The 23436-nt window shown below is 38.4% G+C and overlaps 3 protein-coding genes across 3 annotated transcripts; 2 read left to right on the top strand and 1 right to left on the bottom strand.

Annotated features, from left to right (window-relative positions):
* The first annotated feature begins 4994 nt into the window (after window positions 1–4994).
* LOC129408637 (G2/M phase-specific E3 ubiquitin-protein ligase-like) lies at window positions 4995–9371 on the top strand. The gene is made up of 12 exons (XM_055152708.1): window positions 4995–5059; window positions 5547–5856; window positions 5976–6061; window positions 6199–6254; window positions 6332–6365; window positions 6547–6611; window positions 6977–7057; window positions 7138–7454; window positions 7640–7824; window positions 8395–8531; window positions 8827–9041; window positions 9136–9371. Exons 1-12 carry the CDS (start codon window positions 5033–5035, stop codon window positions 9369–9371), a joined length of 1749 nt encoding a protein of 582 aa, XP_055008683.1. The 5' UTR covers window positions 4995–5032.
* Window positions 9133–12088, bottom strand: LOC129408536 (uncharacterized). The gene is made up of 6 exons (XM_055152252.1): window positions 11783–12088; window positions 11233–11341; window positions 10348–11086; window positions 9926–10144; window positions 9432–9650; window positions 9133–9268 (listed from the first exon to the last, which is right to left on the bottom strand). The coding sequence occupies exons 1-5, from the start codon at window positions 12005–12007 to the stop codon at window positions 9446–9448; spliced, it is 1497 nt and encodes a 498-aa protein (XP_055008227.1). The 5' UTR covers window positions 12008–12088; the 3' UTR covers window positions 9133–9268; window positions 9432–9445.
* A 126-nt stretch (window positions 12089–12214) lies between these two features.
* On the top strand, window positions 12215–13678 carry sstr3 (somatostatin receptor 3). Its single transcript, XM_020933204.2, has one exon. The coding sequence runs from the start codon at window positions 12215–12217 to the stop codon at window positions 13676–13678; it is 1464 nt and encodes a 487-aa protein (XP_020788863.2).
* The last annotated feature ends 9758 nt before the right edge of the window (window positions 13679–23436 follow it).

Genomic DNA, 23436 nt, shown 5'->3' with positions numbered 1-23436 from the left:
TTGACCTAAAAGTTGGTCTTGTGGTCGTCTGCTTGTATTTATGGAGATAGATATTGCACCTTTAAATAATGACTATTGACTTATTGCAACTATTAAAATGTAGATTGGATTGCGATTATTTTCCTTCACCCCACTTAAAAGTCAAAACATATCTCAGAAACAACTATATACCATACTCATCCGAGAGGAGTTCCACAATGATATTTTAGTGAGAGAAAATATGTTTCTAAAGTTGTTTCTGAATAACCTTTGTAAATTTGCCTCTTTTAGCACTTTGTTGTTATTGTTGTTACCCAAAAGGACAGCATTTGCTCTTGCAGATCCCCGTCTGGCTCTCTCCGCTCACGCAGCAGATGGTGATGGAGCGTTGGAGGGAGAAATAATAAATGAATTATTACGTAATGTGACTATGATACACAGCTCATGCGTAACTGTATGACAATACTATGTGCATCTTGATAAAGTATATACAATATGTGTTCATTTATATGGGTTTTTACAAGAGCAGTGTTCAGCTTCTTTGAGATACCATAGTTTGTTTTCTTGACCGCAATGGAAGCAGCCATAACTCTACCTTCTACTCCGGATACTGACCACTCTAGAACGCTACCAAAGATCTGTATCAAATCAGGTCTAAACTGGGACTAAACCAGGACTAAACTAGGTCAAAATCAGGTCTAACCAAAGAGTAAAGCAGGTCTGACACTGCATTAACCCAGGTCTAAACCAGGTCTAACCAAGGACTAAACCAAATCTAAACCAGATTTAACCAAAAACTAAACTAGGTCTAACTCAGGATGAAACCATATTGATCCTGGGAAGTAAAGGAGATCTGACACTGCATTAAGCCAGGTCTAAACCACACCTAACTAAGGACTAAACCAAATCTAACCAAAGACTAAAGAGGGTCTAACTCAGGATGAAACTAGATTGACCCCGGGAGTTAAGGAGATCTAACATTGCATTGAACAAGGTCTTAACCAGGTTTTAACAGTCTAATCCAAGAATATATCAGATTTCAACCAGGTCTGGACCAGAACTAAACCAGGTCTAATCCAGAACTAACCCAGGTTTAACCAAGAATTATACAATGTCTAACCCAGGACTAAATCAGATCGAAAACCGGTAAAAAACAACACTAAACTAGGGCTAAAACAGAACTAAACCAGGTCTAAACAAGGGCTAAACCAGACCTAATCAGGTCTAATCCAGGAGTAAAGTAGGTCTAGCACTTGCAGGTCTAAACTAGGATTAAGCCAGGTTTAAACCAGGACTATGCCACATCTAACCCAGGTAAACCAGATCTAAACCAGCACTAAACCAGATCGAACCCCGGACTAAACCTGGTCTAACCCAGCATTAAACAGTCAACAAAAGGTCTTACCAGGTCAGGACACAGCTACAGTGCACATTGCCGAGGTGTGAAATTGCTCTTTTGTTTTGTTTTTCATATTTTCATGCAACCCTCTTGTCCATCCTCTGCAATTAACTGAAATGACCAGGCGCAGAAAACACAAATCCTAAAACATCCTTTGTTTTAGCTCTAGAGGTCAAGTTTTCAAAATGCTTTTTTGGTGCCAAATAAAAACAGTTTATCCTAATATTACATTACCAAAATAAATCCTGTTTTTATTTTTTGCATTATCCAGATAACAATATTCACACAATATTTCACCAGGAATATGCTAAAATGTCCCAGTGCCCTTGGTTGAGGTTCCAATATTGCACAAAGCGTAAATGGATTATAAAACCCTCATTTGCAAGATTACACAAGACATTTTTGTTAATTTTATTTTTGATCAACTTTTTTGTTGTTGCGTTTTTAATAGGTGGTGGAGGGTCAGTCAAAAGCTTTTCTCTATGGAGAATTTTTATCTAGAATGTTTCACAGTATGGTATTAAACCTTTTTATCTTCATGGCCACATTTTTGAGCAGTATAACCATCTGTAATTTAACAACTGTAAGGTAGATCTGTCTAATGTCATACTGTGGAACATTCCAGGGAGAGCAATGACTTCTCCATAGAAACAAGCAAGTGATGAACTCCAAATCGGAAAGTTGCATAGTTGAGCCTTAAATTAGAGACAATATATTCAGGTTACTCAGATCATTTTTCTTGGCCCATGCTTTCTGGTGAACTGGCACATATTATCCTACAGTAGCTCTCCACTCCCTTCCAAGCAGCTCACCAAGGGATTTCTGATATATTGTGTGAATAACTCAAAATTGATTGATTACATAACTGTTACCCTGGTAAATGTATAATTCTGATACCTAACCTTGTGCACTGATAAATGGATAATGGTTTATGTTTTATAAGGATCTGTACCACATCTAAGGTTATGGCTTTTATTCTTACTCTTTTTCATGTGACTGCGAAAATGTGTAGCTCTCATTTTCGTTTTGCAAATGCAGCTCAACAGAGAAAAAGTTTAAATCCTTACTTTACACTTAAATAATCAACCATTTTGATGTGAGGCAGACCTGATATTAAGATAATGATTCACAATATGATTCAGTCCATGTGCAGCCATCTATGATAAAAAAATGTTTAAAAAAACACCCCGTAGCTGTTCTAATTTTACATATCTCCAGAACAACAATGAAGATATTATCCATTTCTTTATATCTCCCACCTTCATATCTATTCAAACTTTCTGAAAACATACTTAAAGTTGCACTATGTAACTTTTTGGCAGGAGGTTTGCCACCATGGATATGTTATTGCTTTGTCTGGAATGTCCCATGATGTGGCATTAAACATATTTATTTATTTATTCAGATAGAGGTGTTTGAAATTGCTCAAAAACTGTGAAAAATGTGTTCTTACTGTAAGTGGGCACACCCCTTCCCAGAGTTGACCTGTAACTTTTCTCTTTTTTTCTTTACACAAAGACAACATATTTTAAAATATCATATTTTTTGGAGTATATGGTGCACTTAAAATCCTTTAAATTGCTTATAATCCAGTGCACCTTATGTATCAATTCTGGTTGTGCTCACTGACCTTGAACCGATTTGATGTGGTACACGGAGCTCAAAAATCTGTCAAAATGTTTTAGTACAACTTTGGTAAGCTATGATGCCGCACCGCTTGATGGATTGTCATACCATTATGGCAACTGTAGTCCGGAGCCTTGCGAAGAACACACATATTCCACTGAGTCGTGTCCTTTAGTCCGACAGAAGCTGAACCGAGTGAGCTGTTTTTTCAGCACTTATAGTTTATGCAATTTAGCCATGTGGTTTTAAGTTTTGTTTCTATAAAACATAAACAAATGTGTCCAAAGCTGCATTAAACACATTATTACTCAATGTATATATGAGTTCTCCTCTTAGAAAATAAAAAACAAACTTAAATCATCCACCCACATTCACATTCATAATCCACATTCACCAAGACAGGGAGGCAATACCAGGCGAAATACACCACGATCTCACCTCACATCACACCTGTTCTGTGTGACCTGCACTGGCTCCCTGTCTTATATCGGGTGCAATTTAAAGTGTTATTAATTGTTTTCAAATGTTTGCACTCCATGGGTCCAGTCTATTTGAGGGAGTTACTGCAGCCCTATACTCCGCCCAGAGCCCTGAGATCAGCCGACCAGCTCCTGTTGGTCGTGCCCAAAACTCGGCTCAAGAAAAGAGGTGACAGAGCTTTTTCTGTGGCAGCACCGAGAATATGGAACAGCCTTCCTCTTGCTGTCAGATCCTCTCAGTCTGTAACACAGTTTAAGATGAGACTGAAAACTCACCTCTTCTCCCTGGCATTTAGTACGAACTAGTCAGGATATCTTGTTTTTTTTATTGTAGTTGTCACATGTTTTCTGTATATATGTACGTGTAACTGTTTTTTCTATGTTGTTGACTTGTATGTGAAGCACTTTGGTCAACTGAAGTTGTTTTAAATGTGCTATATAAATAAACTTGAATTGAATTGATCTACCAATTGTTCGTGGGTAACTGGGCTAAGGGATCAGTCTCAAGTGTCGTCCGTTTGTTTTGCTTAATGTGCCTTATAATCCGGTGCACTTTATGTATGAAAATGGATGAGAGAATTCAACATTATTGATATTGCGCCTTATAATCCGGTGCGCCTTATCGTATGAAAAACACTGTAAATGCATACTAGAGAAAATAAAACAATGCTCGAAAGGGGTATTAGAGCCTACCCCGTACTTGGCCTAATGGTATCACCTCCCTGTTTCCGTGGCAAAAACCAGAAAAGTTACATATGTCACCTTTATCACTGATTTGCCTTGTACTTTCTTGCATGTTTTTCTCTACTCTAACCTACGGTGGCCGACAGGGGCCAAACGCACTGCAAACAAAAAACGTGGTGCAAATGGAAAAAACGCGCTGCAAGAAACAAAAACAAATGCATCATCATTAAATGCGCTGCAAATGGAGAAACGATGCAAAGCACAAAACGACGCATACCAAGAAAACACCTGCAAAAAGAAAAACGCTGCATAAAAAGTCACCACAACGGAAGTGCTCCAAACCTGCAGGGGGGCGCTCTCAGTGTAACAGCTCAATGGAGAGACACACCGGCTGGAGAGAGACAGGTACTCCTTATGAGAGAGACGGAAAACGACTATAAATTACAGCGGGAACAAATTATTGTTACGGTAATGTGGCTTTTATTTTATTATATTCATGTATTGTGTTTATAAATAATATAAATATCGCTGTACAACGCGGTACTTCACGTGCCGGTTATTTTATTGTATTTCACACCAGACTTTACAAGGCGATACATTAGCATGTCGATTAGCTTGTTTGCTAATAGCGATCAAATAAGAATAAGATAAGATAAAAAGATTAGAGATTGATACAAAACACCTGTTTTAATAGTACAGTCTTCTATACTTAAACCCTTTCCTTTTCTTTCCCCTTGCAGATGTACTGTCCATTTTGTGGATCTGCGCTTACAGCTTCACCTGCCTTTTGCCGTGCGTGTGGCAAAAACGTCACTTTTTTTAAAACGCGTCCAGGAGGAGACGCCTGCAACTCACGCACATATTGATGTTGCACAACCTTCCACCAGTCAAGGTAAACAGATTCATGATTTTGTGACAAAAATTATCAGAAGGGAGCCTGAGAGGTTCAGATCTTGTTCTTGTATATACAAAAAACACTTTTCTCTTCACTACCCTGGATTAGTAACTGGCATTAGAGGTATATTGAAATGCCCTGCAGAAAGTAATTTTATATGAACATAACTATGAACTCAGTAAGAGCATTGAATCAGTATGTAATTCCTATGTGTTTTTTTTTAGCAGGAAGCATAGAAACATTTCTGAGGTTTAGGGCAGTTAAAGACAGGGAGAGAAAGTCATTCTTTTCAAAGAAACGTCAGGCCTCTCAGAGTGAAAAGCAACAGAAACCAGTGAAGGTATGATATGTTGTTTACATAGGGTGTTGCATAGGCTGTTCAGATTTGGCTGTCAGTGCAGATCTACACCTTGTTAAGTGACATATCATATTGATTTGTCATGTTGTATTTCTGTTTTATTTACTGTCATTTGTTATTTTGCAGATTTATGTTGGAGTTATGAGGTTGACAGGTGACTCCTTAAAACCTGTAAGAGGGAAATCACTGCCTCTGGACATTCAGCCTCACTGGTCATCAGAGCAGCTATTGGCTGCTGCTGTTAAAAAACACATGGATTTTAACCAGGACATGCAAGATGTTGTCCATGTTTTGTTGTACCCTGATGGCAGACAAGTGAGAAACATCCCAGGAACAAATGACCCTTTCACTGTTCAGAAGTACAAGGAGGCAATTGGGAAGGCCTACCAGAGGATAACACTCTACATTTGCACTGCAGAGGATTTTGAAACCAGTTGTAAGTGTTCCATTTTGTATTAATTCATGGTTTCCTATTGGTATCTTATCTGTGCAGGATAAAGTCTGCAAATTATTCAGAACATTATAGTCATTTTTGTTTAAATGCCTTTTTTGAAGGCTATACTGGACAGTCTTCTAGTGAAGATGACAGTGTTGTCCATGTGAACCTGCCATCTGTGGAAAGTGAACTCTCTGACACTGTGGTGAGTGTATATATGTAAAAGACATAGCAAATTTGCCTATTGCCAGGTACATTACCATTTAACTATCAGTTAAGTTATAAAATTACATTTAATCTAATGTGTTATATCTGTATATTTATATTATGTGCTGCACGCAGGTCTGGGACACTCCAGATAATGTGAGCACCCCAAAAACAGACAACATTTTGCAGGGGTAAAAATTGCCTTAGTCAAGTGATGTTTTTCTTCATAAACAATTAGGAAGATTAATTATTTATTTGTTATTCACAGACCCTCCAGATGCCAACAACCAGAATCTCATCAAGTAAGATTATATCCAATAGTATTGATTGTCTAACATAAAATTGTGAAATAGCAGTAAATAATTTTGGAAATTAATTTAGTCATCCTAAGTCCTTTGTATCTATCCTTTTATGGCTTGCATTAGTTCTAAGCAGGTAACAGTGCTAAATGATTAACTTAAAAAATGTATTATTTTTAAATAGGATGGACAGCAATCAACTCCCCAGGATCAGTTAAGATCTTCACAGAATCTGAATACCTGGTATAGGTAAGCTGGTGGACAGTTACAACCTTAACATTTTTGGTTAGTGTGTGTATGTGTTAAATGAAGAACATAATACATTAGCGTATGCCCTGCAATTCCTTCACATTTTTTATACTTCTATGCTTTCTTTCTTGGAATATCCAACTATTTATTGACATTCATTTTTACTGCTATATTGCAACATTACAAAAAGCTTACTAAAGACCAGTCTATCTACATTTCTCAACCAGCTACCCCAATTCACACCCAAAGTCAAAATAACATTAGAACTCCAACAAATATTTTTAAATTTTCTGGGAAGTGTAAGAAATGTACTATGTATATAGGTATTGTTGACTGACTGGAATCAATGAACTTTTTCCCTGCAGCAACTACACCACCATGTATGCACCTATAGTAGTTGACAGTGAGTCTGAGACAGATGACCACATAGACTACCCTGCAGAACAGTATGATATATTACTAGTTAGTACCTCATTGTTATTGTTGGCTCATATATTGGAACTCATGTACTGATATTCTCTTGCAGTCCGCAGGTTTTGAACCTGACTGCTGAAGACATTGTTTCAGACCTGGCCTCCAAGATTACCAACACTTCATACAGCAGGTTCAACATAAACAGGGCAAATATATGGGATGGAGCAATCAGAGGCTTCAAGCGACCATCTTATGACCCATCACATGAAATTTTGGTTAAATTCACTGATGATGAGGGGCGAGCAGAGGATGCAGTGGACACTGGTGGTCCCAAACGAGAGTTCCTCACCCTGCTGATGGACTGCCTTAGATCAAGGAGAATATTTGATGGTCCAGACGATAGGAAATTTCTCACGTTTGACTGTGCAGGTAAACATCTTATTGTTTCAGACTTAAATTACAGGTACATTGCATTTCTGAAAATTCATACTGAAAATTCAACATCTGGTTTTAGCTCTACACTTGGGTTCAGTGAAATTAACTTTGGTATGCATTTTCATGTGAACTCAAAAATGATTTTAATAGTGGACTAATGGATGGTAAAATGTTAACAGCTGCCAGAGATGATGAGTATTTTCATGTTGGGAGGATGATCGCTACATCCATAGTCCATGGTGGTCCAGGCCCTCGATTCTTGTCAGAAATGCTATACGACCACCTCACGGGAAAATCAACAGCTGATTTTGAGGCAAGGATTGAGGACATCACCGATGACACCATGAGAGCTTCCTTGCTTGAGGTTTGTGGTCAAATCAAGAAAGCTCACAAATTTGACTAATTGATCCCCTGAATTCCATTTTTAAAACCGGTTTAAAACTCGGTTCTCAGGTATTGTTCCATCTTTTTAAAAACATGGAATAGTGAATACTTGTAATCTAACAACCCAACCATTTGTAGTAAAAGCCAGTTTGCACCATCTCAGAACATTATCTGAATTAAGCCCCTCCTTCCTATTTTATGACATAGACCAGGATTTTCAAATTGGGTAAATGTGAGCCTCCTCCTCCTCCTTAGAGTAGGTAAAGACAGGTAGTATCACTGAACATCAGTAGCCTGACACCAGTCCTGGTTCAGTGCTAGCTTAGTCCTAGTTTAGTCCTCCTGATTCAGTCCTGGGTTCAGTCCTGATTTAGTTTGTGTGTGTCGCGTCTCTCCAGTGGCTCTTTGGCACCTCCCAGGGGAGGCAGGTCTCACCTATTGAAAACTGCTGGCATAGACAATATAAAATTGTGTGATTTCTTTCCATCTTTATCTTTCAGTATGGGAAGTTAGTGGCATTTCACTTAAATGTATGGTTATTGTCTTGCAGATATCCAGTGCAGCAACACTGGTTGAACTGCATGCAGTGATCGACAAACATTCAAGTCTGTTGCAGATGGCTGGTTGTCTTCAGTATCCAAAAGTTGTATTGGACAAGAAGATAATAATGAAAGACTTCATGCAGTGGTACTTCATTTACCGCAACCATTTCTCAATTCAAAGGTTGTTGTTTTTTTTGCATATTCATTGATTAAATGAATTTAATTAGTTATAAGTTGTAAAGTCTTATGTTAATTATTAACTGCCAAGTAATTAGTATGCTTAAAGGAATAGTTAAACATTTTGGCACCGATAAAAGGTAATGTACGTATCTCTATGTTTATAGGGATTATGGCAGTAGTCCAATTTGTTGAACTATCCCTTCTGATACTGCTATTGTTCTAAAGCATTTGTGTTTTTTTGCTCTGTTGATGTTTTGTAGGTTCAAGGATGGGCTTTCAACACTTAACATGATTCATGCTTTGGAGCAGCATGCATCTATATTCAAGACATTTATGTGCTCAAGTGTGGAGCAGCTGACATCCACAATACTGGAAAATCTTTTTGAGGTTCAACTCAGTGAACAAGGCACCACAAGACGCCAAGAAGAAACCAAAGTATTAGCATTCTGGAGAGACTATCTCCTTGATACAGAAGGTTTATTATGTTTCTCTCATCTTGTATGAATAACAACTTTAATAAAACACATTTTAAGAACATGATCAATAATGCTTTTTTTTTTCCTCCCAAGATAAACAAACAGGACTCTCCCTCCCTGACATCCTGATGTTCGCCACAGGACTCTGTTCTCTGCCCCCATCTGGGATTAAGCCAAGACCAAAGTTGGTGTTTCAAAGGGTGTCTCGCTTCCCATGCAGCAGAACCTGTGCAAACACCATGGAAATTCCATTGTCAACAACTTATGAAGAGTTTCAAAAGGACATGGACTTTGGAATACAAAACTCTCCTGGTTTTGGACTGTACTAATTTTTTTTATTGTATAACTGATAGGTTGACCTTTAGTGTCTGAAGTTCAACAGTTATTACCTGTATTAGTGATGTTACAACTCAGCCATGTTCTTCAATCTAATATAAAGTTCCACACAGGTCTCCCAGGTCATTGGCTGCATTAGACCACTCTGTCTTTGTAGATCCTCAAAGTGTGACTGGAGATGACGATCTCCACATGAACTGTGTGTTGCCTCAATCTGAAATGGCCCCAGTTCCTCCAGTGAAACCGGAAACCCACAGTCAGTTCCACCAAACCTGGGAGTAAAAATATGTTACGTGTAGCTTGGACTCAACTAGCTGAGCGCAAGACTGTTACCATATGCAATACTATTAAGTGCAAGGGTTTTTCACATCTTTTCTTAATGTACTTCACTTCACACCTGTTGCTCTTTGTTATTATATATTGTGATGTGTGGGTTACTGTATCCAAGTAATTTCCCTTGTGGATCAGTAAAGTTTGTCTAGGTCTATTGTTACATTTTATCCAGTTATTTCAATTAAGGTAATAAATAAATACATAAATGAATAACCTGTGAGGTAGGCTGTACATGACCTCTGGTTTCCCAGATGGACAACGAGACTGTTTAGCAGGTCTTATTGTATGAGTGTTCCACTTTTTTCTGCATTCATCAAGGTCATGTTGTAGCATATCCATAAATGCAAATCGCAGGAGGCATGTGTGCTCATGACTGCTGTTAAAGAGATTTCGCTCTCTCAAATCATTCATAAGGTCCATCCAAAATTGAGACCTGAAAACACAAGCTGGAATTAGGGCAATGCATTTCAGGGAATGTTTTTGGATTCTAATGCAATTGAAAATGTTTTAATTTGTTGTTCAAAAAAAGCAAGAAACTTTCAAGGACCACAATGGTCTATTTTCTATGTGTTTTAAAGACTATTTTAGAAATGTGCTTCTAGCATGTAAAACACTTAAAGAAATCCATAATAACACCTTTGTTTGCGAAAATAAGACCACCAGCTTTCAATTCTTTGGTTTGCCATTGAAGAGCCATACAAATGACTAGCAGCCCCAGCATAGTCGTCAGTGTGAGATGATCTTAAGGCACACTGAATTGCTGCCATTGTGCCATTTTCAGTGCCACAGTCAGTACGAAGTCGCATTGGAATGATTCCATATTCTGTCAGGCAGTTCATGTAATTCTGGGCAATGACCACTGGGTCATTGTTGCTTGCTCCACATTTCAACCACAGCACCTTTCGCGAGTATCCATCTATGCAGCCACTGATTCCAAAACCGTATGGTTTCAACTTATCGTATCCATCCACATGCCACACATGGTTCGGTCCATCAGAAGTGTAAACTCGCTTAACAAATCTTCTGCTTGCACGATGTTGAATTCCTTGTGGATCCAGTTCTCTCATCAGGGCCATAACATCATCCCTCCTAACTGTCAGCGAGTATTTTAGGCGCAATGTCTGCCACATTGAACGGTAGCCATAGTGTTGCCCTGGACCCTTTAACTCCTCCTGTATGGCCCCACAAACACTGGCAAGAGTAGAGTAGTTCTTTTGTCTGAACAAAGACAGCATATTCAGCTTCCTCTTCAAGGAGCGAAGGCTCATGTGCACATTGTGTTTAGAAGCTAAAAAATCCAAAATCTCCGCATTGCTGTAGCTCTCATTAAAATATCTTCTTATTAGGTCATCTGTGAGGACATCTGATGCTGACCCTATAAACATAAAGTGGGATAAAGGCAGACATTTTATTAGAATTATCACAAGCCAAATATACATGAATGCATTTTACATGAAAAAGTGGCATTAACATCATTGATCATATCAATGTTATTTAAAAACTGGATATGAGTCCACTTACCGTCTGCATATTCTGCTAAAAAATGCACACTGGAGCCACATGAGCCACAGGACATTGGTACATCGGTAGTTCCCAGATCGTGTCCGCAGTAAGGACAAAACATATTGGCCTGGAAAAAGACGATAGATCAGTATAAACTAGAAAACTGAAATCAGAAACGTGATAAGTAACGTCACTGATATGGGTATTTATACACTACCTCTTAATATACACAAACAGCGGAGATCATAAGTGTATAAGTTAACTGCTGGCATAATAAGCATAATACTTAATGTGCAGCGTTGTATCGTATGGAAGACTGCGATAAGATGGCTTTTAAATGTACTATTAAAACGGGTGTTTTGTATCAATCTCTAATCTTTTTATCTTATCTTATTCTTATTTGATCGCTATTAGCAAACAAGCTAATCGACATGCTAATGTATCGCCTTGTAAAGTCTGGTGTGAAATACAATAAAATAACCGGCACGTGAAGTACCGCGTTGTACAGCGATATTTATATTATTTATAAACACAATACATGAATATAATAAAATAAAAGCCACATTACCGTAACAATAATTTGTTCCCGCTGTAATTTATAGTCGTTTTCCGTCTCTCTCATAAGGAGTACCTGTCTCTCTCCAGCCGGTGTGTCTCTCCATTGAGCTGTTACACTGAGAGCGCCCCCTGCAGGTTTGGAGCACTTCCGTTGTGGTGACTTTTTATGCAGCGTTTTTCTTTTGCAGGTGTTTTCTTGGTATGCGTCGTTTTGTGCTTTGCATCGTTTCTCCATTTGCAGCGCATTTAATGATGATGCATTTGTTTTTGTTTCTTGCAGCGCGTTTTTTCCATTTGCACCACGTTTTTTGTTTGCAGTGCGTTTGGCCCCTGTCGGCCCCGTACTAACACCTGATCTCTCTCCTTTTGCAGAACAGATGGGCGACAGTTGAGGTGTTGCGGGGAACCACACGGCGACTGAAAAAGAGGCTCACAATCGGCTATGAATCGGCTTGTTCAAAAAGCGATGCCTTTTCTCGGGACGGACATGACGGAGGATCTGTGGGCGAACGGCAGCTGGGCCAGTCCAACTCCGGCCGGGCTGTTTCTTCTCATGTTCAACGAGAGCGCTTTCAACGATTCAATGCTAAACTCAACCAACTCCCCAGACCCAATGGGACCAAGCATAACCGGAGTGCTTATTCCGTTGATTTACATTGTTGTTTGCATCATAGGACTGGGAGGGAATACTCTAGTCATTCACATAATCCTCCATTACTCCAAAATCGAGTCCGTCACCAATATTTATATTTTGAACTTGGCGATCGCTGACGAACTTTTCATGATCGGACTGCCGTTCTTAGCGATCCAAAATACGCTCCAGTCGTGGCCGTTCGGACCCTTAATGTGTCGGTTAGTTTTGACCGTGGACTCAATCAACCAGTTCACGAGTATTTTCTGTCTAACTGTCATGACGATCGACCGGTACCTCGCCGTAGTCCACCCCATCCGGTCCTCAAAGTGGCGTCGTCCGCAAATAGCCAAGATTATCAATGGGACAATCTGGGCGCTTTCGTTTTTAGTCGTTTTGCCTGTTGTGATTTTTTCGAATACAGAGAAAAAAGGGGGGACTTGTAACATCGCCTGGCCGGAACCGTCGAATATTTGGCGAGCTGCTTTCATCATTTACACCTCCACTGTTGGCTTTTTCGTCCCACTTCTGATTATCTGCTTTTGCTACTTGCTAATTGTGTTCAAAATCCGTAGCTCTGGTAAAAAGGTCCACGCAACGTCAACAAAACGCAGGAAATCTGAACGAAAAGTTACGCACATGGTTATAATCGTAGTCGCGTTGTTTGTGCTTTGCTGGATGCCATTTTATCTCCTCAATACCATAAATTTGCTAGTAGCACTACCGCCTGAATACCAAGGACTGTACTTCTTTGTTGTTGTCCTAGGCTACGCTAACAGTTGTGCTAATCCAATTGTGTACGGTTTCCTGTCTGACAATTTCAAAAGAGGTTTCCGGAAAGCGCTATGCAGATCCACACGAAGGGTTGAAAATCATGAACCGATTGAGCGACAAGAGCAAAGAGATGAAGGAAGGCGCGCATTAATGCCCCGAGAAAGTTTAAGAAGAGTTATCCGAGAAGTCGACGATGATGACGAAGATATGTCAGAAATGACGGAAATCTACAGAATCACCCAAAATGGCAATTGCGATTTCCGGCAGCAAACTTCGCAAATGCTGTTCACGGAGAATAGACTGGTACCGGGAATGACGGACATGTCATCACCAGAAAAGAGGGACAAAATGGCCGATCCAAAATGTGCAAATAACGCAATGAACGGGTCCAGTCTGGCTGCCCCACTTGTTTTGAATGGGACCAAAAATGGGAGCATTAAAACTCTACCAGAGGAGAACACAGCTGAGCAGAGCACCTCTTTAGAGATTAGCTACTTATAACTGACCAAGATAAAAAGCAGTGCAACGTGTTTGAACACTGGCTGCATTTTCTAAAACTGTACATAACCATACTGAAGCACAAGGAGAAGACATCCTATATTTATTTAATGTATATTTTGTAAAAATGTAAGTTTATTAAAGGTGTGCTATGTAACTTTTTGGTTAGGGGTCCATCACATGCTTGTTGCTATGGATATGTCATTGCTCTGCCTGGAATGTTCCACAGTTTGACGCTAAACAGCTCTACGTTACATGTATATCAATTACAGGTGGTTTTACAGCAGAAAAATACCTAGAAAAAACAGGCATTCTGATTGTGAGATGGGTCGCCTCTCCACAGATCTGACCAGCAACTTGGCCTGGTTTAGTCTCCATGAACATAGAAAGGTTTAATGTAGGGATGTAACAATAACCAAAATATCATGCAGCAATAGCTAAAAAAAAACTACATAGACCATGATCCTTTGCTCCATTTCAGTGTAGATTATATGAAGAAATAACAGTTCTAAGCACTTTTAAGTATTAGTTCTTTGGTCTTGTCAAGTCATTTTAAGAGGAAAAGTAGCATATTTACAGTTTTGTTTGCCTCCACAAAATATAACAATAAATATCGAACCGTGAGATGTATATCGTGAAAATATCGTACTGAGAGATTTGGATATTGTTACATCCCTAATCATGAGCCTCTCCACCATATCATGAGCTTTCCCACAATATCACAATAAATCGTACCTTGATGTTAATATCGTGACAATATCGTATCGTGAGACTTGGATATCATTACACCCCTAGTTTAATGCCATACTGTGAAACATTCCAAACAAAGCAAAAACATCTCCATGGAGAAAAGCAGGTGGCAGAACCTCCACCAGAAAAGTCACACAATGCATCTTTAAATGTGCAGAAATGGTCTCCATGGAGATGTTATTGCTTTGAAATTTCCACAGTATGGCTTTAGGCTTTAGACTTAGACTTATATCTTACATGTATTCAATTTTCTTTTCTTTTTTTTTTTTAACAAAATATTACAAATGGTATTTTTAAGTGGGTAGCTTCTTCACAGATCTTACTTTTAATTTGGCCTGTTGATGTCAGCTGCTTGTCATCATGGAGACTGATAAGCTACAAAAAGCATGAAAAATAGGCAATCCAGCTAAGTATACATGTACCTTGATCTTAATGCTTTACTGTGTAACATTCCAAGCAAAGGAAAAACATCTCCATGGAGACAAGGAAGTGATCTGCACTGTTGTTTCACCTGAAAAGTTACAGTTATATAAAACACTGTGGCTGAATACTACAAAGTTATAATATTTAAAGAGGGGGTATTTAAATTTATGGGGTATAGACTGTTAACACATAACATTTAAATCACCATGTTTATTGTTTCTTAAGTTTTATTCAATTTTGTATCATGTGTTTGTATATTTATGGAGAATTGTCGTGTGGGATCATGGGTGGACTTATGGGACGAACATTGCACTGAATGTAACACCTAACCGTGAGGAGGGTTTAAACAGGGCCCCGGGAGAGATCACTAAATTACTCTAACATGCATGGATGGGATTTAAAACCTCTTCAGGCATGTTTTTAATGAGGGAACAATGTTATAACATGGTAGAAAGCTAAGAAAAAAATCGATTTTGCATAATACCCCCTCTTTAATTGCCAGTCTGGAGCATGGATTAATGAAGTTTGAGGCCATCTGAGTCAAAACTGTTTTTAGCTCCTGCCAAAAAAGCTGTAATTGTCTAGTTTGTGTTTTTTCTCTGGTCAGATTTTGCCCTGTCTCCTACAGCGCTGTACATCATTGTCCAGAGAGATACAGATTGTCACTTTTTTATATTCTTACATAAACTGGGTCTATTTTTACCACCAGAACTATGTGACCAGCAGCAGTGTTGGAAGGACGAAGCATAAAAGTAAAAGTACAATACTTAAGTACAATTTTTAGGTGTCTGTACTTTATTTAAGTACATTTCACAGTGGATACTTTTAATTTTACTTCACTACATTTGAGAGCAAGTATATGCACTTTCTGCTCCACTACATTTTAGATCTGGACTAAAAAGTGAAACGTGCTTATCTTTATGGTTTGAGACCTGCTGAAATGTCTGAGACTTATTTTTAGCACATTTTATTAAAGTTATTACACCAACTTCAAGCAAACCAAATGCACAGCTTGAAAAAAGAAAGAATCAGTAGAATCGGCTAAATTCTCAATTCTTCAAAATCACTACTTTAATGCATTAATTGTTTCAAAAACCTGCAAAATACTTTTTACTCTTAAAGTACATTATTCAACAGGTACTTCAATAGTTTTACTTAAGTACCATATTTTCTGGACTATTGAGGGCACCTGAATATAAGCCGCATAAACTAAATTTTAACTAAATTTTAAATTTGCACATATATAGGCCCCACCTGAGTATAATCCACAGGTGTCCACGTCCTCAAGAACATTTTCAAGTTCGGGCCGTCTGCATTTATCACCTCTGAAAGTTTTGTCGTCTTTTTGCATTGAGTCAGTTTGTCACTTTGCAGTCGCCAACGTCTCATCATTGTCTCTTACAGTTACTCTTAACTTAAAAGGCACATCATCTGCATTTCTTCCAGTGTTTTCCATGAGGAGGGTGTGTGCATGAAGCGCAAAATAACTGTTTAAAACACGATTAAACGAGCGTTTTCCTCAGCGCATCACTCTGTCTCTCCCTGTGCTCTGCACTTCTCCTGCAGAAAGAGCATCTGTCCTGTCTGTATCATGTCAGTATCTTGTAGGATTTCAGCAGATTTCAGACCCTTTCGGGGGCGAGGCTAATTGTGTCGATCAGGTGTGAGTGGATGTCCGGCTACTGAAGTTTAAGATGTTTCTTCTCATCATTTACGCATACGGGTAAGACGTATCGCCCTCACTAATGTTCATTTAGTATCATAACTTATTTTATCACACGGCGATAAACTATTTGAGTGCGCTGACAGTATCGCTAGCTAATGTAACAACTTCATGTGAACCCTAGATCCATGTGTAAATCGCACAGACTGCGGGCGTTTTCTGCACTCAGGCTGTGTGCATCTGCTGTGTTGCCAAACCATAGACCATATATATGAATGGACAATGTGCCAAACAGAGAACCCGTCCATATATTCGCTTCATCATTTTATTAGCAGCAGGGTTCAAAATATGAGAAAAAAGTAGCGGTTTATAGTCCAGAATTTCCGGTACATTTTTTCATGTGATATTTTTACTTGAGAACTGTTTTGCCCCTGTGTCTGTACTTTTACTTAAGTAACAAAATTGAGTACTTAATCCACCGCTGACCTTTTGGACATAGTGGCAAAAGGAGAAATTCAATTTGACCTTTGACAAATTGAATTTCTCCTTTTGCCATGGATTCTATCTGGCCGACTGAGGGATTTTAGACACATTTTGGTGTTTTACTGTAGCAATGAGACCATTGCAGTACTTTTTATAAACCTTTGTACAGACTCTTGAACTGTTTGTTTGAAATAAGTAACACTAGTACACATGTTGTAAAAGAAGGTATATATTGTATGTATATCGTATGTCATTGTTCACCTTGAAGCCTGCAGGTTCCAGTCGGTACCATTTATTTTCCCAGTGGATTTTTTGAATCATTCAGGTAAGAGTTTAAAGGTTCCATATTACGCTATTTTCTGATCTGTTAGAATGTTGTTTCCTTATCAAAAGCATACCTGGACACACAAATCCTGTATATTTAGTCTGAGTTCTTCTCTCAAACAGAAAACACTGTTCCACCTTGTGATGTCACTGATATCCACTTTGTTTTTAAACTCCATATGTTGTACCCGTGTAGTAAGGGTATGTTGTATTGTGCTTCTAGAAACAAAAGAACCACTTGAGTGATTTCTCACTGCTTCCTTCATGCACAAGTTTAATACAATCAAATATAATCATTATCAACAGCATTTTACATGTGGCTCATAAGACTTTGTGAACACAAAATGGCGGACACAAGCTTACAATGTAAAAACGTCTGGTCTTATTAATGTAAAAACACAGCAATCAAACTTTTAGCTAATAATAAAACATTTTCCTATGTCAACAATCGCTTTAACAATGTACAGCAAACACAAAACATTTGGTAAATCTCACCTAGAAACAAAAGAACCACTTGAGTGATTCCTCACTGCTTCCTTCATGCACAAGTTTAATACAATGAAGAGAAGAAGCGCGAAATCCCCCAAGTGGTGCGCGAAGGCATCATCAATCACCAGATCATTGAATCCCAGGCTAAGCAGTCGATCACAGATATTATGGATGGTACTGAAAAATAAACTAAAATAAACGTTTTAATAAACTTTTAACTATTTTTTCTAACTGTTTTTAAGGCTTATTTAAATTTATATTTATTAATATTTATTACAAACGTTTTTATTGTTTTTAACTTATTAACATGGGGGCATATACTACTATTCTAACCTATCACACATACACCTTCACTGGAACCATTTTCAGCTTTGGAACTACTGTACTAAAGTTAAAAAGAAAAAACTTCATGACATCACAAGGTGGAACAGAGCATTTTGAGCTTTGGAGATGCAGACTAATAATAAAAGATTTGTGTGAATGAAACAAAACACAACTGTGGGTATGTTTTTGAGTAGATAACAACATTATAACATGGCTTAAAGCTCAGAAGAGTCAATTTTGCATAATATAAGACCTTTAAAATCAGGCAAGGATGGCTGGAACCAAACTATTATTGTATTGAATGTACCGTCATTTGTAGCTCTTAAGAGGTTAGAGGTCCCATTCTCTGTCCTTAACATCTGATTTGGTTAATAAGTCATTGTTTGCTTTCTGAAGTCACCTTCCATCACAGCGGTCATGCTATCTTAACCCAGATACACTTTGTTCTAGTTTATTCAAATGGCCTAAAAAAATTCCACGATTCAAAATGTTCAGATTTTCATATTTTTGTACTATTTATGTATAAACAGTATTTTGTACATAGAGCTGAGCCATGTATTTATTTTCTAAAGCAGCTTGTGATGTTAATGTGTCTGACAAAAATGCAGATTCAAACTATTTTTAAACGTATTTTAAAATAGCTATTTCAGATTTATAAAAAGCTTTTTCCTTGTGATTTTATGTATGTAATTGTTAATTTTGAAATGAACAAAGCTCCTATTTATATAACATTATTGGTGTTAAAAGAATTTGTGTTGATAATGTTGATTAAATGTTGTTATGAGTCAAACGGTCACTGACTGAGTTCTTCTTCTGGTAATTATTAATTTCAAGCAGGGGTGTCAAACTCAAATTCACAGAGGGTCAAAATTTAAAACTGGGACTAAGTCGTGGACCAAACTAAATATTTACTGAAAAATTTCAACAACTGCATGTTTTCTCTTCTTTCGCGATATGTACTGTTAAACCTTTTCTTATTAAGGTAAATGTTTAAAGATAGTTTTCCTTAAACACTGAATGCAGAGCAAGCATAATATAAAATAAGAACAACATTTTAAATATATATAATATGTATATGTATATAAATAATGTCTCTATAGCCGATGAGCTAGCTCTGATTCATACTGGATATGAATGAGGGCCAAATTTTGCACCTGGGCCTGAATTTGACATGTCTGATTTAAAGCATAGTGCTCAGTCTTAAAGGTGCACTGAGTAACCTTCCTGGTGGAGGGTCCGTCCCCACTTGTTTCTCTGGATATGTTATTGCTCTACCTGGAATGTTCCACAGTATGACATTAAACAGCTCTACTCTACATTTATTCAATTACAGGTGGTTTTATACCTCAAAAATAGCTAGAAAAACTGGCATTCTCCACAGATCTGACCTGTAACTTGGTCTGGTTTGGTCTCCATGAAGATAGAAAGGTTTAAAGATTGTATAGAGGATTTTTTAAGGGAAGCGAAATACAGCGACAGTCCTTGTGCATGTGTGACACTCCCCCCTCCTCCACAGCTCCCTCAATAGAAACTCCTCCTAGCGCCTCTTTACTCTAGAAATCACGCTTGTTTACAGCCAGTGCACATTCAGAATTACTGTTGAAGTGACCTGTCTAGAAGTAATTTAGCGACATACATTTTTAGACCCTTTGTCTGCTTCAGTCACGCCATCGCTGGAAGAGATCTCCAAGAATCACCTCAGTTTGGCTTTGCTCCTTTTCCTCTTCTCTTCTTCTTTCAGCGACCACAAAACCGGACTTTCTTTGGCGGCGAACTGGTCATGGATTCTCGTCCGCCATCGCAACAAACTTTGTGCAAAATGCGAGGAAGCTACAGTTTAAAAAAGCCTCTAAGAACCACTGCATAAACCACGTAATCCCTGCGCACTTTCCAGTAAGTTACACTAGGGAATTTGATTGACAACCTAACAGCCAATAGATAAAGAGGGAGCCTCGTTTGTGTTGGCAGATGTTTGTCTGGTCTCACTATGTCCACAGTTGATAGATTTTCATTATTTTTTTTTGATCATCATAATTACAAGGCTGCTGCGTCTCGGTAATGGTATTTTAAACTTTCATTGACAATTTGAAACAAAAAAAAATCCTCCATACAACCTTTAATGCCATACTGTGAAACATTCCAGATAGAAAGAGAATGTATTTATACTGTCCGGAGTGTCATACCAATTCTGTATTATCATTCACAAGCAGCTCTCTCAGCATCTTAAAAACATCATCCTTATCAAAATCATCATTCAATTCGTTAGCTCCAGAACATCAGACTCTCTTCAGACACGCATCAGTTCACATTATGGGTGCAGGTTTGGTTTGAGAGGAGCCACCGTTTCGCCAGGCGTGAGAAAGTGCCCTAGTTTGTCCATGTGATCAGCTCTGTTGGTAACATGTTCCACTGACTGACGGCCGTGTATGAAAAGGGTGAGTTTCCAAATGCCGTCCTGCGTTTGGGGATCCTGCACTGTGGATCAGGCGGCTCAGGAGCTGGTTTCAGAGCTCAGAGAAACAAACAGTTTGAGCGGAGGAGCAGCAGTATCATGGATGATCTTCTACAGCAGACAAATATTTGAATATATTATCAGGTTTACAGAACTTAGAATGCCGTGTTTCACAAGAATATGACAGTGGTGGAATAGCCGACTTTTCTTCTAGAGGCCTCAGAGCTGATTTACAAGCCCGTGACCTGTGAAAGTGTGGCTTTATCATTGCATTTAGAGGCACCTGAGACTTCAGTAGTCAGGGAGTTTCTGATGTATCTGAAATTGGCCATGTTGAATTTTATAGTGTTTGTTAAAAGACCTCAAAAATACCTCAAAATGGGTGAGGTACTTCTTCTGAAAGTAATTAATATGTTTTCCTCAAATAAATGTCATATTTTGTGAGAATTGGCTGTAGTACTAATTGAAACTGAAAAGAGATTTTAAAATTTTAATGAATGTCTATGTCATGGGTCTGGGGACAAAGAAGATATTTTGATGATTTCATTTGAATATTTGAGAGACATAATATTTTAATTTGAAAATTCAGATTGCTAAAATGGTGCTACTTGGACCCACGAGTCACTCAAAGAAGGAGTTGAATATGAACAGTCTTCTGCATTGGCTCATGGTGTTCTTTTGTGACCAAAGACAACAGCTTCTGATATTTTTAGAAAAGAACACGAACCATGGGGCCTTTAATGGAAAGAAACCAGAGGCGTCTAATGAACTGTTCAATAAAGTCAATCTGGAAAGTGAAACACTCTAAGGCCTTTCTTGGGTAAAGATACAGACGGCTGGAACATGGTCTAATCTAGGGAAAAGTGAGTGGAGTTTGTCCTTGTCCATTGTGTGATTTTTTTAAAAGTACATTATTTAACTTTTTTCACTGGGCGTCCGTCACCTGTTTCTTTCTGTAGATAACTTGGTCTGGTTTGGTCTCCATGAAGATAGAAAGGTTTAATGCCATACTGTGAAACATTCCAGACAAAACCATGGAGAAAAACATTTAACAGACCTTCCAGTAGAAAAGTTACACAATGCACTATTAATGCAAAAGTGATCACTCTAAAATGGCTCAGTGTTCTCAGTATACTTCAATAGACCCGCTAATAAACTGAAACTGTAAACAAATGTTAGTTTCAGTGCTGCTCCCTCCTCCCTTCAGACTGAAATAAGGCAGCAATAATAGAATTATCAGAATTACATTTTCTTTTTCTGTGGATTACACAGACATTAGAAAACTGTCATATAGTAAATGACTGCGTACAGAATTGTTGTTAGTGAAAAGAACACAACATAAATGCCATTCTATAAAAGAGTATTCTTAGCACAAAGAAGTTATTGCATTTGATTAATATTACTGTAAAGCCATATTATGTTATCAGCTGCCTCACTCCTGTGGGTTGACCTGTCTTACTCCTGTGTGAGAGTGACAGTAGGTGGAATTAATGCTCCCTCTGCTGACCATTTGTTTGGGCTAATCTATAGACTTTTTTTTTTTTTCTATAGTATACAACAGGTTCACCACATGTGACTAAAACGTGAATATATTTAAGATTTAACTTTGGTATTTTATGGTGATTTTCAAAGGATAGACACAAAAATTAGAACCAAAAAAATGAAAAACATCTGAACAACAGTGCAAGAAACACAAATGCTAAAGTTGTTTAATAATACAAAAAATAAAAAATAAAACATTTGATGACATCACAAGTTGGAACAGAGCAGTTTGTTTTGGAGATGCAGACAGACTAATAATTCAGGATTACTCAAACATGCGTGACTGAAACAAAACACAACTCCACGTGTGTTTTTGATGACATACAACACGACTTAAAGCTCACAAGAGTCAGTTTTGTGTCATAGAGGATCTTTAAAGGTGCATTGTGTAATTTTTCTGGTGGAGGGTCCATCAAATGCTCTTCTCCATGGAGGTGTTCTTGCTTTGTCTGGAATGTTTCATAGTATGGTATTAAACATTTATATTGTCATGGAGACCCAACTTGACCAAATTACGGGTCAGATCTATAGAGAGGCAACCCCACTCACAGTCAGAATGCCTGTTTTCATAGGTATTTTCAAGCAATAAAACCACATGTAATAGAATAAATATAAGGTAGAGCTGTTTAATGTGACACTGTGGAACATTTCAAATCCATGGAAGCAAGCAGGCGACAGATCCCAACCAGAAAAGTTACACAATGCACCTTTAAAGCTACAACTCAAAATCTCAAAGCCATACCCATACACGTACCCACACAACCGCTGGGATAATGAATGCAGATGAAGTATTAGTGTGTTTTTCAGATTGCAGAGTGACCACATTAGATTTCCCACAGTTTGTTGGTGCTGTCTGTGCTCCTCTCACTCTCCCCGCGCCCACACACCCTCAGCACCGCCACGTCGCCGAGCATAAAACTGTCATTACAGCCACATTAAGGAGACATTTCCTTCAACTGCTCTTGATTCGCTGTACCCTTGACGCTAACAGGGAGCAGAGTCGTGCTAAGAGCTTTGTGTAGACTGGAAAAGAGGGACTGCAGTCTTGTGGATGAGCTGTGGCTTGAATTCAGATTATGTTGTGGTGTTTACTCTGGTCCCAACTATTCTTGACTCATTATACTTTCAGAATAGATTCATTTGTACAAACATCTACTGTGCACACAGCAAGCCCACCAAGAACCAGAGGTGGGGATCTGAAAGTCGTGACTTGGACTCGAGTCAGACTTGAGTCACTGTTTTTAGGACTTGAGACTTGATTTGATAAAATGGCACTAAGACTTGGGACTCGACTTGGACTTGAAGGTCAGT

The sequence above is a fragment of the Boleophthalmus pectinirostris genome, unplaced genomic scaffold (genome assembly GCF_026225935.1).
Source record: "Boleophthalmus pectinirostris isolate CB_2022bp ecotype Guang Dong unplaced genomic scaffold, ASM2622593v1 HiC_scaffold_17, whole genome shotgun sequence".
Taxonomy (NCBI): domain Eukaryota; kingdom Metazoa; phylum Chordata; class Actinopteri; order Gobiiformes; family Gobiidae; genus Boleophthalmus; species Boleophthalmus pectinirostris.
Note: the sequence above shows the minus strand (reverse complement) of the source record. Positions and strands in the feature narration are given on the sequence as shown.

Bases quoted from the DNA above. Each gene is read 5' to 3' on its own strand.
- LOC129408637 (XM_055152708.1), top strand. From the start codon at position 5,033: ATGTTGCACAACCTTCCACCAGTCAAG. The intron at 6,255-6,331 runs GTAAAAATTGCC...TGTTATTCACAG, and splicing joins ACAGACAACATTTTGCAGGG to ACCCTCCAGATGCCAACAAC. The intron at 6,366-6,546 runs GTAAGATTATAT...ATTTTTAAATAG, and splicing joins AACAACCAGAATCTCATCAA to GATGGACAGCAATCAACTCC.
- LOC129408536 (XM_055152252.1), bottom strand. From the start codon at position 12,007: ATGGAGAAACGATGCAAAGCACAAAACGACGCATACCAAGAAAACACC. The intron at 11,087-11,232 runs GTAAGTGGACTC...TTATGTTTATAG, and splicing joins TTTAGCAGAATATGCAGACG to GGTCAGCATCAGATGTCCTC. The intron at 9,651-9,925 runs GTTATTCATTTA...TTTTACTCCCAG, and splicing joins ATGTACAGCCTACCTCACAG to GTTTGGTGGAACTGACTGTG.
- sstr3 (XM_020933204.2), top strand. From the start codon at position 12,215: ATGAATCGGCTTGTTCAAAAAGCGATGCCTTTTCTCGGGACGGACATG.